This window comes from Peromyscus eremicus, chromosome 11, assembly GCF_949786415.1.
Source record: "Peromyscus eremicus chromosome 11, PerEre_H2_v1, whole genome shotgun sequence".
NCBI classification, from domain to species: Eukaryota; Metazoa; Chordata; class Mammalia; order Rodentia; family Cricetidae; genus Peromyscus; species Peromyscus eremicus.
This window is the reverse complement of record NC_081427.1, coordinates 48,718,200-48,738,166: the sequence shown is the minus strand read 5'-3', so window position 1 is coordinate 48,738,166 and position 19,967 is coordinate 48,718,200. Positions and strand designations below refer to the sequence as shown.

Sequence of the window (19,967 nt, the reverse complement as noted above, 5' to 3'; positions counted from 1 at the left end):
TGCCTCCCAAGTGCTGGAATTAAAGGCATTCACCACCATCGCCTGGCTTATCTTGGGCTCTTAATAGTTGAGGGGATAGGTCTACAAATAATCAGCTTCTTCCTGGATGTTATTTAGGAACTAAAATATACCTCACCTAATGTGCTTTAGATGTTCCTGTTAGCGGCTGTTCTCACGTCTCACCTTGCCTTACTTTGCAGTCTTTCATGGTTTATTTTTAAATTTCCGGGATCTATGGTGCTGGAGAGATGGCTCGGCAGTTAAAGCACACACTGCCGGTGCAGAAGACCGGGGTTGTGTTCCCAGCGCCCACTTTGGGTGCTGCCGTTCTAATGCTGTACTCGAGCTTTGCATGAGGAGGAGGAGTTTGGGAGTGATGCTGGCACAGAACGCGTTAGCTTCAGCTTTGTGTGGATGTTGCTGACAGTGGATTTGGCTGCGTTTCCTACACTCTGTTTCTAGAACTTGATGGCAAGAGATCCTTAGAGTACTTGCAATGAAGATGGCATTTGGTAGTTTGGGCCTTAGAGAAGAGTCACGCAGGTGCAGGTTAACTCGCCAAGCAGATGAACTCATGGGGCAAGATGTGAGGAGCGACATGTCTCTGCTCTTTCTTTTGTCTCCATTTGGATTAAGATGAGCTGTTTGCTGTTTCCGTTGTGTCTGAGCTTCTGGCTTCCTGAGGCAGCCTGCTCCAGTTGCCAGATTAGACCATGACTGAAGCAGATCTTTATGCTCAGCTTCCCAAGGGCTATGCATCAGATAGCACTTGGAATTTGCTTGCTCTCAAGCTAGTATCTCCACTGACAGTACTGAAGGTAGCTGCTAATTACTGCGGTTCCTGTCTTCCAGGAACATCCAGTTGACTTGTATACTCTACTCGAATAAAGCTCTTCAGCTGTAACTCCCTGGTTGCACTTAATTGTGAGAGATTTGTTGTACATTCTTTTTAAGTTGTGAATTTGGTTGAGACTGACTTCCTGTGACGTCTTCAGGATATTATTTGTGGTAGCATCATCCTTTAGTACCCAGGTCTACACCTGTGGCTCTATGGTCTATACCTGTGCTTCTACTCAGCATATTAACACGATACAGCAGAGAAAGTCTGAAGTGTGTCTGAAGCAGCATTGACATCATTATGATTAGCATTAACATCGTTGTGATTGAAGAGTTTGTCTCATCAAATGTACTTGAATGTGGTATTAGTCACTTACATTTTACGATTCTGCTTTTTCCTTCCGGCTCCTCAGTTTGGTTTATACATATGTGAATGGACTTGTTCCCTTTATTTAAAGTATGTAACAATTGCCGACACATTTTAAGGCATTCAGATTTTGTCAGTGAATATGACAAATTCATTTTCAGGGTAAAACTATGATTACATTTTATAAGTTAAGGGCTTGGAAAAGAAAATATAATCAATTTTTCATTAGGCCATTTTTTTCTGACCCAGATTATTCATTTTTTTAATTAATAAACTGCATAGGTTGTTGGAAGTTGTAAAATGGAAGGCTAAAAGCAAGTTCTATAGAGCAATAGGGACCGTGTATTAGAATCATAGTTAAGCAGTGACTACTCATGAGTGTTCCACTTTGTTTCTGTGTCTTTTTCATTTAATATTTTATGCTTCATAGAGAAGGATTTTTTTTGTTTGTTTGTTTGGTGTTTTTAAATTGTATTTATTTATGTATCTTTTTAGGTATGAGTGCTCTGTCTGCATGTATGTCTGAATGCCAGAAGAGGGCATCAGATCCCATTACAGATGGTTGTGAGCCACCATGTGGTTGCTGGGAATTGAACTCAGGACCTCTGGAAGAGCAGCCCTTGCTCTTAACCTCTGAGCCATCTCTCTAGCCCTGTTTGGTGTTTTTTTGATGTTGTGCTTGTTGTTGTTTGTTTGTTTTGTTTTGTTTTGTTTTTCAAGACAAAGTTTCTCTGTGTAGCCCTGGCTGTCCTGGAACTCACTCCGTAGACCAGGCTGGCCTTAATTTAGAGATTTGCCTGCCTCTGCCTCCCAAGCACTTGGATTAAAGGCACGTGCCACCACTACCTGTTTCTGTTTGTTTCCTTTTTTTAAAGATGAAAGTCAAATTCTTTGTCAGTGATTTTTCACTTCTGAATATTTATTTCTAATTAGCAAAGTACATTTCCGTGTTCCATTTGTCACTTTCCTTGAAACTTTAGTTCAGACTAAGAGTTGCCTTGTATTTTAAATGTACTATGGTGGCATAAAAGCTACAAATTCTTCTTTTTTTCAATATTGTAGACTTATTTTTAACTTTAGAGTGAAGTTAAAAACAATGTAATTTTTAAAAGGTCTCCCATAAATGCAAAGATACAGATGTTTCCATTGTCACACAGAGTATGCTTGAATGCTCAGTTTACATTTATAAGCACCTTTGGTTGAAATTTATGCCTGAGAAGTTTGAGGATGGTGGTAGGTGCTGATACAAAATTTCGTGTGTTGTTCATCTTACCTATTAGTTACTGTTTGATTATTGTTTAAAACATTGGACAATACGGAGACATATAAGGATGAGACTGAAATGTTTATTTCCAAATATTAAAACTGTTAACTTTTGGGATACACCTTCCCAGTCTTAGTGTGTAAATGTGTCTGTGAGCACATTTTTATGTATCTTTAAAAGATCACATTATAGATGCCCTTTTTAGTGATAAACAGTATTAAGATACACGTCTTAGGATAATAAACACTCTGCTCCAGAAGTTTCTACTTCTAGTCTTGTTCTTTGTATAGCAATTCCATATTTTGTTTGTGACATGGAATTTCTAGCTATGGGAAAAACATTTGGGGGGGCCGGGGATAAAGAAAGCTGGACCTGTAATTCTAACTCCAAGGCAGGAGAATTATAGGTTTGATGCTTGTATGGCCTATCAGGTGGGTTCAGGGATGGCCTAGGCATCTTAGTGTGAAAGACCCTACCTCAGAGTACCTTGAAAGGAGCAAAGCCAGCACACTGGTGGTGCAGTTCAGTGGTCGTGTTCTTGTCTAGCATTTGTGAGGTCCTCGGGTGAATCCCAGAACTGGAAAAACAGCTGGTTCTCAGGTACCTATTATTTGCTAGAAAAGTTCAACTAATCATATTTCTTTTTTTTTTTTGGTTTTTCGAGACAGGGTTTCTCTGTGTAGCTTTGCGCCTTTCCTGGGACTCACTTGGTAGTCCAGGCTGGCCTCGAACTCACAGAGATCCGCCTGCCTCTGCCTCCCGAGTGCTGGGATTAAAGGCGTGCGCCACCACCGCCCGGCTCATATTTCTAATAAAAGTACATGAGAGGACTTTTTCCGTTTTCTTGTCAACACTTAGTTAGGTGTTACATTTAGTGAAATGGAATTATAGATGAGTTACTAAAATGTATGCAGTTATTATTATTTATGTATTTCTGATGACTTTTTGTGTAGCTAAAAAGAAGCACATTTTGATATATTTCAGAATGACATTCTGCCCCTTTCAAACTCGGTGCCTGAAGATGTGGGAAAAGCTGACCAATTGAAGGATGAAGGTAAATACTGCCTGCAGAGGTTACTGTCTGCCACTCTGGAGACAGCAACCCTGAGGGGATAGCGTTATGGTTTACGCTGTCAGGACTGCACTGTCGTAATCCCTGTGGCACTTGTGGAGCAGGTGGGAATGTGATGGGTAAGAGGCCTGTGACACAGAATGCCTTGTCAACACCAAGGCAATCAAGACTAGCCAATCTCTTGTAAGCTTCGCCCAACAAAAATACCTTGTGGGCTGTTTACTTGGAACTGCATTTGCTATTCGATTCAAATTCTTCTTTATTTTTCATCAAAAAAGAGGTCATTAATTTTAAGTGTTATTTTAACTTTCATATAACTAATGTTTCTAAAAAGGTTTTTTGAGACTTATTCATGCATGTGTATGGCATTTGTCTTGTTTGTTAACCTGTGTATTTGATTACACCCTTGTTCTTTAATGTTTTTTCATTTCAAGATCCCATTATAAAGTTCTGTGCTCTGGACAAGTAGATTAGTCTCTGTTTTCAGTTTTGTTTCCTCTAAAAATGACATTTTCAGAAGGCCATGAAGTCTTAAAATATGATGACCTCATAGTTTTCACATAAAATAAAAGCACCACCCAACGCTCACTGCCCCTTGAGTGTGTTTCCCAAAGCTTTTATATCTCAGCAATCCAGATACAAGTACGTTTTTTCACGGTATACTTTCGAATTAGAGCAGCTTCACTGGGAGGTTTTCTCCCACTCACGTTTTGCACTGTGTGAACACTTCAGGGGTGCGGCGCAGTCTCTACCGCCATTTTATTGTGGCAGCTGGTTTAGTTCTGGTAGTAGTGTTCAGTACGTGGCAAATTGAAATGTTATTTTTGTCCCTCGTGCTGGTTGGCTCTGCATGGCAGCCCTGGGAAATGGTCATCCCTGTGGAGTTTTTTGTTTGGTTTTGTTTTGATGTAATGAGTGTTAGGAGGATGTGGGTTAGAGGGAGGTGTAGCATGGGACTCCAACACAGCAGAGGGAGAGACGGGCTTCCACCTTTAACAAAAGCCTTTTGGTCTTCGCTTTCCCCGAGACACGTCATGTGTCAGGCATGCTATAGGCCAAGGAAAAGTGATAGCCATTCTGTCTAGATCTAGGTGTTACTTATGTGAAAACAACTGGTCTTGGTTGGTTGTTGAGCCTAGGGTCATTCCAGACTGGCACTGTACCCTCCTGGAGCGTGGCTTTCCGATGGCTCATGTGCTTCTCAGGAGCAGAAGGAAGCAGAAAGGGCTTGAGGCTGTGGGACTGGAAGGAGACTGTTTTGTGGGAGAATAGCACACAACAATAAAGTGCTAGGCCAGTGCTTTATTGCTGTGTATGTCTACAGATTCCATTTGTATCCTGAATTTGCATGTTGGCTATCTTACAGATGGAAGCTTTCTAATCTTTCACCTGTGTTACAGTACTTGCATGTATTTGTAATATCTATATACATATTACAGTACCTACACATTTAAGGTGGCTCACAGGAAAGGCCCAGCAAAGTTTTAATGCTGGTGATGGTAAAATGCTACCCCAAGGCAAAAAGGTCCAACAGCAACAGCAAAAATCTCAACCAAGAGAGAGAAAGTCTTTGACAAAGAGATCTATTTAAATACTGCAGGCTAATGTAGTTAACTCTTTTCTTAATCATAAAAAGTTTGTTAGCCTTTTAGATTTCTTAAAAAGTTCATGTCAGGAAGTGATGGCATACTCCTTTAATCCCAGCACTCAGGAGGCAGAGGCAGGCAGAGCTCTGTGAGTTTGAAGCCAGCCTGGTCTACAAAGTGAGTTCCAGGACAACCAAGGCTACACAGAGAAACCCTGTCTAAAAAGCAAACAAAACAAAACAAAAAGTTCTTCATAATGGCTCTTGGAGGAAACTGCTTTAAATTAATTTATTAAAAACAAATTCCTTGAGCTGTTGAGTTGCTCTTTTACAGTTTATAACATTCAAAGATTTCACAACCAAATCGGTTATTACCCATTTTCACCCATTACTCAAACCCTCAGTACGGCAGCTCTTGCTTACCTTGGAAGCTTAACCCCTCGCCTGTCCTTTACTCTCCCAGCTCCTGCCCTCTGCAGGCTTATCCCCCACTTTCATACTAAGCAGCTAATGAACACAAACAGAAAACTGGGGAATCGTAGAGCTCTGAGGCATAAGTCCTTCACCTTCGTCTCAGATGTACTAGTTTCGGTTTTAACCAGTGGTTCTTACCAACACACTGGACACCGCACCCCTTCCTGTGATGCAGGAGCAGAGCTAGTCACAGGAAATCCCTTATTTTGCTAGTGAAATTATTGCCAACTGTATGTGCAATTACCCTTCCTGAAAAATCAGTACTCAGCATGGCATCTGAAATCCTGTCTCTCTAGAAATTAATCTCCTACAATCTCCTTAAAATGATTCTATCCCTTTTAAAAAGGATATTTATCTGCTAAAGACATATTAGCACAATTGGCTTCACCAGCTTCCTCTCAGCAGCCTATGGCTGCCCAGAGCTGAGTGTGTGCTGAAGGGAAGAGGGGAAGGTCGGCTCCGGCTTGAGGTGCTGGCTGAGGAGAAACGGAGGAATTCAGACCGCTCTGAATAGGAGTGGAGTAAAGGAGATGGAGAAGGAGAGAATATGTATCTATGACGTAGTCATGGTAATTGTCTTTATCCCCACTACCTGGATTCTGTGAGTTATGCAAACGTTCATTTCCGTCACTCCACATTGTCTACAAGATTCAAACACTGTGGTGGTATTGTGTTCCCCAATATAGTGCACTGTTGCTGGAGAATTTCTCTCCAGCTCCCGCCACCAAGTCCCGCCAGTCCCAGAGCCCACTTATAAAATAAACATACAGACTCTTACATTATTTAAACTGCTTGGCCATTAGCTCAGGCCTGTTATTGTCTAGCTCTTACTCTTATATTTAGCCCATTTCTATTAATCTTTACTTTGCCACATGGCTCATGGCTTACTGGTACCTTACATCTTTCTTGTCCTGATGGCGGCTGGCAGTGTCTCCTCCTCAGCCTTCCACTTCCCAGAATTCTTTTCCTTGTCCCGCCTATACTTCCTGCCTAGCCAATGGCCAATCAGTGATTTATTTACTGACCAATCAGCAACACACTTGACATACAGACCATCCCACAGCACTTCCCCTTTTCTTTTCTTAAAAAGGAAGGTTTTAACTTTAACATAGTAAAATTACATATAACAAAACAATTATCAAGCAAGAATTACAGTTACAATATTAAAGAAGAGATCCTATCTATCTTATATTTGTAAGTTTAAGGTTTTATATCTAACTTATCTTTTATTATAACTAAGGAAAATTGTAAGTATCTAGTCTTTAACCACATCAAAGACCTCAGAAGGATATACTACTACCTGAGAAATGGAGAAGGATATAAGCAACTTTTAGGAGTCTTGTAGGGTAGACAGAGACAGCTGAGCCTGGACAGTCATGCAAAGTTTTCTTGTAAAGTTGGGGCATCTGTCTTCAGCCCACAGGTCTAGAGTCTCTTATTCACTTTTTTCTGTGTCTTGTAGAATGTCTGGCAGTTTTCTCTGCAAAGCAGGAACCTGAAGGACCATTTTGTCAAGCAAAGTTCAGTGGTCACCTTTGTATGGGTCCTGCATGTCCAGTTGATCAGGCAGTCCAGGCAAGAACAGTTTCTTGCCCAAATGGCTATTTTTGTCAAGGTGAAGATAAACTCCGTATGGAGTGTCTTCGATGCCCATCCTCCTCTCTGAAGTAAATCGGTGCTGTCAGGAGCAGACATGTCTCACTGTCCCGAAAGTCTAAATTTTTAAAACATTTTAAATGCCATATTCTGTAGGTCTTTGAAGTGTTTGAAGACTACCTATCTATCTGAAATATAACTATGTATACCTAGAAGACTTAACTAACATGGCTACAAATATTATCATAGATGACTAACTATTAATCTATTTTTTAATTATCCATTACAATTTTAAATGAGTTACATAAACATAATACCTCAAACAAGAATAGAAATATATATATACAGTATAACAAAATTAAGTTTAAATTTGTATCAATAAACTAAAATCTATAGCAATGTAAAACATTTTAAACAAGTTGTTACTCTTTCAAAGTAGGTTCATTAATCTACCCTTTCATCCTATCATATCTAAACTATCCCCCTTTTTGTTTTAGAAAGAGATTGTATTTATAATCAACCTGATTTAAATAAAAATATTGTTTTTTCTCTGTCCCACACCAGAGGGCTCTTCTGATTTGGGACACAAGAATCTCTTAACCATTTTTTTTTTTTTTTTGAGCAATATGTCTGGGTTTAGAGGGGGAGTGAGCCAATTCCATCTCTAAAGCCAGCTTGGTATATTTGGGAATTTGGGCGTAGCTTCTCTTACTACTTCCTGCTGGAGGGGGGCGCTGTATCTTCTGGAGACAGAAAGAAAATTTTAGGATCATGGAGTAGTCCGTGAGGCTGTATATCTGAGCCAGTTGACTTGAAACCATTCTGGATGTTGAATCATCTGGGCCATGGTGTCATTGGAGACCTTTCAGGGGGTCTTGGCTGGTCAAACCTGATGTATCTTAATCTGGAACAAATCCATAGTCTCTGGCTTTCTGTGGAAACAAGAGCAGAGACTCTTTTCCAAAGCAACATATCCTTATATCCAAATTTTGAAGTCAAGGTACCTTTAAAATATACATTTTGGCATAACTCAACAGCTTTTACAATCAAATGTTTTTCTGCAGTTACGAATATCAAAGAGAACATAATCCAGATTCTCTGTGTGGTAGTCATCTTTACGTGGCTTATTTTTTTATATTAGCTTGAGCCTATTCCTTTTAAACTGCAGCCTTCTAAGCCTGAAACGGCGCAGTGGCTGCTGGCTCTGCCCACTTCAGCTTCCCAACATGGTGGTGGTCCGCTTTCCGCCAGCTCTGGGAGCCGTAACTCTCAGAAATAGTGGGTCTACACTTTTACCAAAGTAGCGTGTAGCCCAGAAACCTCTTTTTTTTGTTTTGTACTAGCAAAGGCTAAATCCACCACACAGTTTAATGTGCTACTTGCAGAGGCCTCATTCCCGCCATACTGCAGGTCGAGAGCGCACGCTAGGAACCCGCCAGTAGCTCAAACCGGCAGCTGCCGCTTATTTGAGAGAGACAATTAGGAAGCTGTTTTTAGTTCCGTTTTAGAATCTTTTTTCTAAGTTTTTAGGTGGAAACTCTTGCCACCACGTTGGACGCCATTTGTTGCTGGAGAATTTCTCTCCAGCTCCCGCCACCAAGTCCCGCCAGTCCCAGAGCCCACTTATAAAATAAACATACAGACTCTTACATTATTTAAACTGCTTGGCCATTAGCTCAGGCCTGTTATTGTCTAGCTCTTACTCTTATATTTAGCCCATTTCTATTAATCTTTACTTTGCCACATGGCTCATGGCTTACTGGTACCTTACATCTTTCTTGTCCTGATGGCGGCTGGCAGTGTCTCCTCCTCAGCCTTCCACTTCCCAGAATTCTTTTCCTTGTCCCGCCTATACTTCCTGCCTAGCCAATGGCCAATCAGTGATTTATTTACTGACCAATCAGCAACACACTTGACATACAGACCATCCCACAGCAGTGCACCCTAATAAACTTGTCTGGGGATCAGAGAACAGAACAGCCATAATATTGAACATAGAGGTTAGGCAGTGGTAGCACACGCCTTTAATCTTAGCATTCCAGAGGCAGAGATCTATCTGGATCTCTGTGAGTTCAAGGCCACACTGGAAACAGCCAAGCATGGTGACACACACCTTTAATCCCAGGAAGTGATGGCAGGAAGCAGAAAGGTATTTAAGGCGTGAGAACAAGGAACTAGAGCTGGTTAAGCTTTTAGGCTTTTAGCAGCAGTTCATCTGAGATTCATTCTGGATAAGGACTCAGAGGCTTCCAGTTTGAGGAAACAGGATCAGCTGAGGAATTGGCGAGGTGAGGTGAGGCTGTGGCTTGTTCTGCTTCTCTGATCTTCCAGCGTTCACCCCAATACATGGCTCTGGGTTTGATTTTTTTAAGACCTTTTAAGATTCGTACTACAGAACACCATGAAACTAAGAACAGTAGCCCTATGGTATGAGATAAAATTGACCCCAGTGTGGCTGAAAAACACTGTGTGGGACCTTCATGTTACTGTTGTTTGTATGGTTGAAGCGTCTCTGTCAGACTGCATGTCTTCATGCTTGGTGCTCACAGTACCTGTCATTGATCTGATTGCAGGCAACAACCACATGAAAGAGGAGAACTACACTGCTGCAGTGGATTGTTACACACAGGCAATAGAATTGGATCCCAATAATGCGGTTTATTACTGCAACAGGTAAAGCGGCTCCGTGTCAGCGCACTCAGTCTGGAACACTGGGATTCACAGCTCTGAAAGGCAGATGTCAAATATGCTTGTTTAGAAAAATTCCAAAGTACAGAAATGTAGCAATAACGCCCGCGCTACCACCACCCGTTCACCATGTCCGAGCGAGGGGCTGTGGATCGAAAAACAGAGACAAAGACAGTGGGTCACTCGCCTCAGCAGAATGCCGAATGCCGAATGCTGTTTATTGAAAGAGGGAGGAAACCTTAAATACAGGCTTACAGCACAATGGGAGAACCCCAGAGGGCAGAAGTTTGCTACAGAACGTTCTACGTTCTTGCATCTAAGCTGTTAACACCCAATATGCAGGATACACAAACAAGGAACTTCCCTTAAGCATTCTGGAGGGTGGATACTGGCAGGGAATTAGCATAGGGAGGACATCTGGTCAAGGTCCGCAAGCAGGCAAACAGTTTACTCAAATATGGGGAGCCAGGGCCCCTACATACGAGTATTTTTCTGACTTTCATTTAGAATACTCTACACATCTGCTAAAACAAAAACAAAAACAGAACAGCAAACAAACAACATCAGCACTCAGGAGGTACCGATCTCAGTGAGTTGGAGGCCATCCTGGTCTACATAATGAGTTCCAGGCCAGCCCAGATATACATAGTGAGACCCTGTCTCAAAAAACCAAACCAAATCAAAACAAAAGCCACCAAAATAATTTTAGGGAGATGTAAGTATAGAATTATTGCTTATGTCATTTCTTTAGCAGTTTTGCTTTTAGCTTAAAAGAAGGCAAGCTAGCATTGTGTGCACAAAAGGTTGGTGAGCTGCTCTGCCAGGTAGTAATGAAGTCACTTTTGAGCATACACTTGGAGCACACTTTTGTACACACCTGTAATCCCAGCACTCAGGAAGGCTGAGACAGAAAATTGAGTCCAGCTTAGGCTGCACAGTATGATGCTGTCTCAAAAACAAAAGGAGGAGGAGGAAGAGTAGAAATCCTGTTGTGTAAACTTCTTCTTTTGCCCTTAATGTATAGTTATTTGTAGAAGGGTTGGCTCCATAAAGAACCGAATGAGCCATACTGGGAACCTCCATTTTATTTGTTTACAAACACGTAAAAAACAAATGAATCATTCTAAGTCTATCTCAGAAAAACAGAAAACCCAAAAATAGAGGAAGAGGAATTCTCCCAAGCTACGTTTTGATATTTGAATCACGGACTTTGTAACTAGATAAATATACATAATGTTTTAACTTAATTCAGTAGATGAGACCTTGAAAATAAATTTCAGAGTATCATGAGATATTATGGCAAGATATAAATATTACTGTAAAATTGCTTGGTTATAGAGTACAGTAAGCCACATACTTGTTATATATGAAAAATGTGAGCCTAAGTAAATTATTCATTTTTCATGAGATTAGAATTCACTAATAATCATATATCTGCTACAACTGGGTTAGAGATTTTGGGGAGATATCTATTCTTGCTTTTAATTACTGTTAAACTGAAATGAATGAATATACTTCTCTTTCAAATTTAAATAGGCTTTTTTCCCCTGAGGAGTTCAGTCATAGGGCATGCTGTTGAATTTTAAACAGTTAGGTTTATTTGCCTACTTAACACAAATGCTGAATAAAACTTCAGGGTAATTTTGTGGATTTGGGGGTTACAGGCTGCTGTAACCTTGCCAACGACCACTTCTGCCCAGGCCAGCGGGGTGTCAAGGGGGGGCGACCCACCTGCGAGAGAGAATGAAAGGGACGGGGAGACACGAGAGAAGACAGCAAGACAGTGTTCTGATCAAGCTGCAAATTTTATTCTCCTCAACAAGGCTTATATATGGAGGGGGAGGGGGCAGGAAGGAGGGAAGGGGTGCAGTACGTGCCGTGCGTGCAGGTGAAGGGGGACGTGCAAGTCGTGAGGGTGTTGTGCTAGGTGGTAAGGTCACTGGTCAGGGCCCGTTGTTCTGTTGCTATGCTACCTGACCTACCTGACCTGTTCTTTATCTTTGGGGGCATCTGGTTTAGGGCAGGGGCTTGTTCTCTGGCCTAGCTAGTACTTTTCCATGGTCCATGTTTGGTCTCTGACACACTTCCATTTTTCTTAGCCATCTGCCTGCTTAGAATTGGAGGCTCAGACTCCCAGGTAGGAACCTGGTTCTCCATACCCCATTTCACAGTTTAATGTTCGTTACAATGTTCCACACCCACCGAGTGCACTGGGATGAGCTACACTTTACTTTGTCGAGAAGTGTGACTCTGGCATTTACCTTCTAGTTTGGCTTTGAAGGATACTGGTGATAGTTAGGCTCACTTCAGATACAGAGAAGACACGAGTCCTTCTTTGTCCTTTTGGTTGGAAGCCTAGCCTTCAACTGCTGAGTCATCTCTCCAGCCCATGAGTCCTTTGTCCTTTTGGTTGGAAGCCTAGCCTTCAACGGCTGAGTCATCTCTCCAGCCCCTGAGTCTTTCTTTGTAAGCCTAGGTTTTTTACTTTTTTTTTTTTTTCTTGAGCGTCTAGCACTTACCACACAAGCTAAACTTACATAGGTTTAGCATGTTTTCCCTACTGCTAGATGCGGATTTGTATTCTTTCTTACCACAAAGAGCAGAGACTGGGGCGTATCTTGTATGCACTGTAACAGTAGCACTGTGCCTCCCAGGAACTCACACAGTTTTGCCTGATAAACAGAGAGCTACTGGAGAAATATAAGACATTTCCAGTGATATTGAAGCAAGTAGATTGCCTACCACATTAACACCTGTGCCCATAAAACAACAAATGATTGCATGTGGGCACTTTTACAGTGCGTCTTCTGTTTCTGAAAACACTTGGTGTTCACACTTCTTCTGTGTTGGGTGCTGGGTCTGTTACTCTTTTTCTAGTAGGCTCTTGCTATTGGGATAGATGGTTGAATCACCTAAGGTAGTAAATGGAGTCGAAGATACAAGAAGGAGAAAGGGAACTTGTGTGGAATTAAACTTGGGTGATGAGGAAAGAGTTGGAAGTAGTTTGGAAAGACGTAGAATTTGGATAGACAGACGAGAATGGAAGACATTTCAGGTTGGAGAGCAGTGTTTCAGATGTAGAACTGGGGGCTGGGCAACGGCTCAGTTGGTAAAGGAGCTGCTGTGCGAGCATGAGGACGTGAGTTTGATCCCCAGAACCCGGTGCCGTGGTGCGTATTTGTCCTCTCGGGGCTGGAACCAGAGATAGGTAGGACCTAGGGGCTTGCTTGGTGAGGCAGCACAGGCTAGCTGGTGGGTTCCAGGCCAGTGAGAGATCATATCTGAAAAAGGAAGGTAGATGGCACCTTGTTCTCTGGCTTCCCTGTGTACCTGTACACACAAATAAAGTTCAGAATCATCAGGGCATTGTAGATGAACGGTCTTGTTAAATAAGAAACACAGAGCCAATGCAGAGATGAAAGCCCAAGAGGTCAGAGCTAAGAGCCTTACCCTTCACTGTTGCAGCTATCCTCTTCAGCCAAGAGACCTACTTCCTGTGTGTTTGTCTTTATATAGACTTTCTGTTATGCCTTCTCATTGGTTGTAAACCCAACCACATGACCTCCTCGTCACTGTCCATCTATACAGACCTCCAGGTCTTCTGTGGTTGGTATTGAGATTAAAGGCGTGTGTCTCCATGCTGGTGTGTCCTTGAACACACAGAGATCTGCCTAGCTCTGCCTCCTAAGTTCTGGAATTAAAGGCATGCACCACCACCACCCAGCTTTTGCTATGGCTTGCTATTAGCCCTGACCCCCAGGCAACTTTATTTATTACCATACAAATAAAATCACATTTCAGTACAAATAAAGTATCACCATAGGGCATTGTGACAAAGATGGCTAGTACCACCATCTAGTTGCTTTAGTTCTGAGAAGGATGGGAATAGGAGCCTACGATTTTACATTTTGCTTTTGTATTTTTTTTTCTAGCAGATTTCTAAAGTCAGTCCCCTGAGATACTTGATCAGTGAATCTCAGCTCTTCTACTCACTTGCTGTGTGACCTTTTAGCACTCACTCATCCTTTGTAAGAACCTGTCTTGTCTCTCTCCTTCTTTCCTTCCTTCCTTTTTTTTTCCCTGACACAGGATTTCTCGGTAGCCCTGGCTATCCTGGAACTCGCTTTGTAGACCAGGCTGGCCTCAAACTCAGAGATCTGCCTGCTGCTGCTTTCCAAGTGCTGGGATTAAAGGCCTGCGTCACCACCACTGGCTGATAATCTGTTCCTTTAGTTATAAAATAAACATGATATTAGCCACTTCAAAGTGCCCTGTTAGGAGTGGTAATATATACAAAGAGCCTAGCTAGTCCTAGACTTCAAATATTTCTTTCAAAATACATTGTTGCTAGGCATGATGGCATATGCCTTTAATTTCAGCACCCAGGAGGTAGAGGCAGGCAGATCTCTGTGAGTACCAGGCCAACCTGGCCTACATAATAAGTTTCAGGACAGCTGGGGATACATTGTGAGATCTTGTCTCTAAATAAATAAGAGTGTAGCTCAGGTGACATACACCTATAATCTTAGTACAGAGACTGAGGTAGGACTGCCTTCAGGGTGAGGCCATCTGTGCTACATGGCAGGTTCGATGTGAGCCTGAGTTAGATAGCGAGACCTTCTCCAAAACAAAACCAGACTCAGGCTCAGCAGTTAAGAGCAGTGACTACTCTTCTAGAGGACCCGGGTTCAATTCCCAGCACCCATAGGCAGCTCACAACTATCTGTAACTCTAGTTCCAGAGAATTGGGCACCCTCACACAGACATACATTGCAGACAAAACACCAATGCACATAAAAGTAAATCTTAAAAAAAAAAAAAAAATGAAATTCTAAATCAACTAAATGACCCCCTCCAAAACTAAAAACAGCTTTTTTCAGCTCTAAGAATAGATTTTGTTATAACGATTATCGATGGCTGAGGAAATGTGCACTAGCTGTGAGTTTTTCTGCCTTATTTTCTGTACAAATAGAACACAAGTGATATTCACGCTTTTGTTCTAAAGGCGAGGGAAAGGAAGACGTCTACAGACATGGCCTATCTGCCTGCATTGTTGTTCTGAAGTTCACTATTCCTGCTCCGTGACCAGACAGTGGAAGCATAGTACAGACACGTTGTCATGCGTGCGGAAGTTGACATGTTTGGCTTTATAAGCCGGAGGCTTCAGTGCATCCTGGTTTTGCTTTCTTTCCAGGCCTAAAATCCACGTTTCACCTTAGCTTGCCGTCTGTGACCTGAAGCTGTCAGGATTGAAGCACAGGACTGTCCAGAGGGCTCCTCATGGAAAGGTGCTAGCCCACAAGCCTGATGACCTGAGTTCAGTCCTCACAGTGCCTGCTGTAGGAAAAACCACCCCCAAACGTTGTCCTCTGAACTCCACGCGTGTCCTGTGGCATGTGTGTGCCCACAAACGTAGACACACGGAAACACAGGCACACTCTCTCCTGAGCTGGATCTCCTGGCTTTGTTCCCCATTGTCAGCATGGGAGGACAGTGATCAGAGACTCTTCAGCCATGCTCCTTTTCCCCATATACCTTTATATTTTAAAAAGAAGCTAAAGGGGTGGAACAGGGCTGGGGCTGCAGCTGAGCAGTAGAGTACTTGCCTAGCATGTGCGAAGACCTGGACTAGTGCCCAGTACCATGTCTGACTCCTCCCACTTACAGTTTCTTTTAATTGAGAAAAAAGATGGTATGTTAATTTTTAAAATAAACTCTAAACTTTTATGATCTTATTCTAAGGTAGAAGGGCCTCAGTTAAGCTGTATGAAGAATAGTTGACAGAGAGGTAGACTCGAAGCTACCTTTTCTGAGAGGCATGGTAAAATATACTTGTAATCCCAGCTCTAGAGAGGTTCAAGACCAGCCTGAAGAAGGAGAGTTCAAGACCAGCCTGGCTACATAACAAGATAGTGACTCAAAATGACAGCTGAAAATCAAAATGCAAACAAAGTCAAAGACGAAAAAAATCTTTTCTCATCTTTCTCTCTCCCTCCCTCCCTTCCTTCCTTCCTCCCTCCCTCCCTCCCTCTTTCTTTTTTATTGTTTTGAGACAAGGTCTTATATAGCTCAGACTAGCTTTGAATTCACTCTGTGGCTAAAGCTGGCCTGGAATTTCTGATCCTCCTGCCTCCACCCCCTGAGTCCTGGGATGACAAGTGTACCATCAACTGTTGCTGTCTTTTCTGTATAGTCAGCTAGCCTTTTCTCTTCCCCCTCCCTGCCCTGGACTCTAGCACGGTTGAGAGCAAGGATGCTGTACCCATCATTCTCAGAGAGTGTCTGTGTCCCTGCAGGTCCCCAAAAGATGCGTTAGCTTAGTGGTGGAGCACTTGCGTAGTGTGTGCAAAGATCTGGGTTTGATACTCGGTTCTAGCTGAGTTAGAATGTTCCATTAGGAGAAGCCTGGAGTGGTCATACAGCGGAGAGCAAGCAGGAGGCACACACAACTTTCAGGTGAAGTGATTTGTTTACAGCCAGAGCCAGGCACACAGTTAAGTTTTATCTTTCACCTTCGGCTTCTCAGGAAGTGTCAATTCTAGAAGAGATTCTGGTTAGTAGGTTTGTAATTATCAGTTCGGCTACTTGAGTTGGCAGGATTCAGGCATTGGTTCACTGTCTGAACTGGTTTTCTTCATGCAACTTAAACCTTGGGCAGAATACGCTAGTAGATATGAACTACGATGATCACCAATGTGTGAGAGTTTTCTATGGTGGTCAGAAATGGAGCTCTCTCTGAGGATGTACTTCATCCTTTCCTTACCGTAATGGCACAGAGTTTTAGTTATGGACGTTTTATAGGTTAGAAGGTCAAATTGGGCAACAACATGAGGTCTTTTCCTTTTCTTTCTTTTCTTTCTTTTCTTGAGACAGGGCCTCACTGTGTAGTCCTGGAACTTGCTATGTGGAACAGGTTATCCTCAAACTCACATAAATCTGCCTCACCAATGCTGGGATTAAAGGCATACATTACCATGTCTAGTGAAAGGATGAGTCTCTTGTTTCAAAATCTACTTTCTGGATTATTTGTGTGCCAGCCATTAATATGCATATTAGTTGTGAAGGCTGATCTCCAAAAATCATTACCAGAGCTAATCTTCACTAGATATGATTATTTCTTACAGAAATTTTGGAAGATCTGTATTCCCAGTTCAATGTCTAGGATTATCAGTGTCACTTTTAGCTGCCTGTCCGAAGGACCGGTTTTATAGAACACTATTCATGGATAGCTAACTAACATTTGGCCATTGACTTGGGACATTCATTGTTGATGGAAAACAATAGTGGTTGTATAAGTCAGGGTTCTCTAAAGGAACAGAACTGATAGAATGAAAAAAATATCCCGTGTGTGTGTGTGTGTGTGTGTGTGTGTGTGTGTGTATGATTTATAGTAGAATGTTATTTTAAGGCGTGTTACTTTTGTTTATGTTGCATTTTTTTTAAACTGTGAAGCTGTGTTACTGTGCCTGTCTAAAACACCTGATGGTCTAATAAAGAACTGAATGGCCAATAGTGAGGCAGGAGAGAGAAATAGGCAGGGCTGGCAGTCAGAGAGGATAAATACAAGGGGAAATCTGGGAGGAAATAAAAAAAGGAGAAGAGAAGAAGAAGATCTAGGAATGAGAGAGGAAGGAGGAGGACTCCAGGGGCCAGCTACCCAGCTACACAGCAAGTCACAGAGTAAGAGTAAGATTTACAGAAGTAAGAGAACAGGAAAAACCCAGAGGCAAAAGATGGGATAATTTAAAGTTAAGGAAAGCTGGCTAGAAACAATCCAAGCTAAGGCCAGGCATTCATAATTAAGTATAAGCCTCTATGTGTGATTTATGTGGGAGCTGGGTGGTGGGGCCCCTAAAAGAGTGAAATACCAACAACAACAGGCTTATAGGCTGTAGTCTGAGTAGTCCAACAATGGCTGTCTCCTGACAGAAAGGCTAAGAATCGAGTACTTGTCCAGTTTGGGAGACTGGATGTCTCAGCAGTCCCAGTCTGGTCCTGGAGTCCCAGGGAAGTCACAAAGAGCTGCCCATTTTCAGTCTGTGTGGGAATTCCAAAGAAGTGGATTCTTACACCAGCAAAGGAATGCCTCAGGAACAAGATAGATGAACTTGCCAGCGAGAGTGAGAAAAAAGCAAGTTTCCTTCTTTCATGTCCTTTTGTGGGGGCCACATCTTCTGATGAGGTCAGTGAGGAGCGTGGTGTTTTAGTCATAGCTGGGGAGCTGTCTCAGAGGGTAAAAAACGCTTCTTTCACAAGGCTGGTGATCCCAAGCATCTGAGTTCAGATCCCAGAACCATATAGAGCTAGCATCTGAATTCCCAGCATGCCCCTGGGGATAAGAGGGGAGGCGGGAGACTCTGCAGAAGCTCAGAGCCAACTACCCTGCTTTATGAAGCTGAAGGAGACCATGTCTCAAGGTCGAAGGTGAGGGTGTCTGCCACACATGAACACACATAGGTACACACACACACACACATTTATCAGTTCTCTTGTTTCCATGTTTGTTACTAGAGAGGCTTGGAAGTCCCTATTGTAATTACTGTTGATTATTTTCAAGGAAGACAGAAGGTTGACTGGGTAGTTAAACAAACAAACAAAAAGTTTGGGCCATTTAGATGACAAACGTTGAGAATAAGAGAAGAATAAAGGTAGCAAGTGCTTCTCAGGTTGTGGGTGAGCTTAGCAAGCTGGGGAGAGTGGGAGATGTTTGTTGTGTTGTGGACTTTTGTCTGTAGACTCAAGAACCTGAAGAAAGTCAGTTTCTGAGTTTGTAACTACTTCCCCCCCAAAGAGCTTCCTGCCTTTATTATTAGAAGCGATCTCAGGTTTTGGAGGTACAGTGTTTGAAGGGTCACAGCATGCCCTTGGAGGGTCGTGAGAACCCTTGGAGGGTTGTGTAATCGCCTGCTCTGGCTCTGGTGCCTGAGTTCATCCAGCTTTGTCTGCTGCTGATACTTCTTGTTGGCCTCTGAGGATGAATCTTAGGGCTTCTCCCTTTCCTCCCCATTTCTCATCTGCGTGAACTCTTCCTACTTGGCATTATTATTACTGACAGGTCATAATTACTAAGATGTTTACCGAGGCAGATGCTGTGTTCCTAGAGTTGGGCTCTCCTGCCTTCTGCTGAAGTAGATCCTGAGGTCTTCTGTGGGAAGTTATAACCTTCGAGAGACTGAAAGAAACAAAGTTTAGTCTGCATCAGAAGCGAATGGATGAGAGAAAGTATGAATGGGTTGGAGAATTTTGGTATGCGTTAACCTTCCTATTAAAGTGACCAATCCATAGCAACTACCCTCTTTTATGCCCCTCTAGTGGTCCAGATGCCCCAGTATTTTCAGTTTGCATTTCAGGCAAATTGAGAGGCAATAAATAGGTAGGTGGGTGTATGACCCACACGTTTGTCCTTTCTGTAAAGCGAAGGGGAAAAGGACGCTTACGTATTTTTTTCTGATGTTTTAAGCTGTTTTTAAATTGTTGTATAATTAGGCAGTTTGACTCAGAAATTTATAAAGAGTGATGTAAAAACTAGGACAAGAACTGTGCAGTTTCGTGCCTGAAAAGCCTGGACTGGTGCCTTGAAAGCTGCCTGATGCTAATGTTTTTTCCTCTAAGGGCTGCTGCTCAGAGCAAATTAAGTCACTACACGGATGCGATAAAGGACTGTGAGAAAGCAATTGCTATCGATTCCAAATACAGCAAGGCCTATGGAAGGATGGGGTAAGTGCTCAGAGAATGGCCAGAGTATTGCCAAGTGACGTCGGGTATGCTGTTGTCAAGGTTTGATGTTGAATGTCCTAACATTGCACTCCATGCGATAATAAATAAATGTAATAAAGTGGAGGAAATGATTATACTTGAGAATGAGGTCAGCAGCTGGCATTTCACGACTGACTGGTTGTTGGAGAAAATCACAAACCTGTGTGAGAAAACTCACTTCGTAGCCTGGGCCATAAAAACACAAAAAAGGTTCATAGGTCCCTAACTGTGTAGTTTCCCTGGAAACCATTATTTAGTGTTTGTTAGTTTTGTGTTCATGGAGACTTTATAAGATTTAATTTCTGTGAGTGAGAATTGACTGTATGTG

The 19,967-nt window shown here is 42.4% G+C and overlaps 1 protein-coding gene across 1 annotated transcript in view; it reads left to right on the top strand.

Annotated features, from left to right (window-relative positions):
* Positions 1-19,967, top strand: part of Sgtb (small glutamine rich tetratricopeptide repeat co-chaperone beta) — a 40,554-nt gene that overhangs the window by 8,717 nt on the left and 11,870 nt on the right. Inside the window, exons 4-6 of the mRNA XM_059276194.1 lie at positions 3,453-3,522; positions 9,769-9,868; positions 19,496-19,600. Of these exons, the coding sequence (XP_059132177.1) occupies positions 3,453-3,522; positions 9,769-9,868; positions 19,496-19,600 (275 nt within the window). The remainder of the gene's footprint in view (positions 1-3,452; positions 3,523-9,768; positions 9,869-19,495; positions 19,601-19,967) is intronic.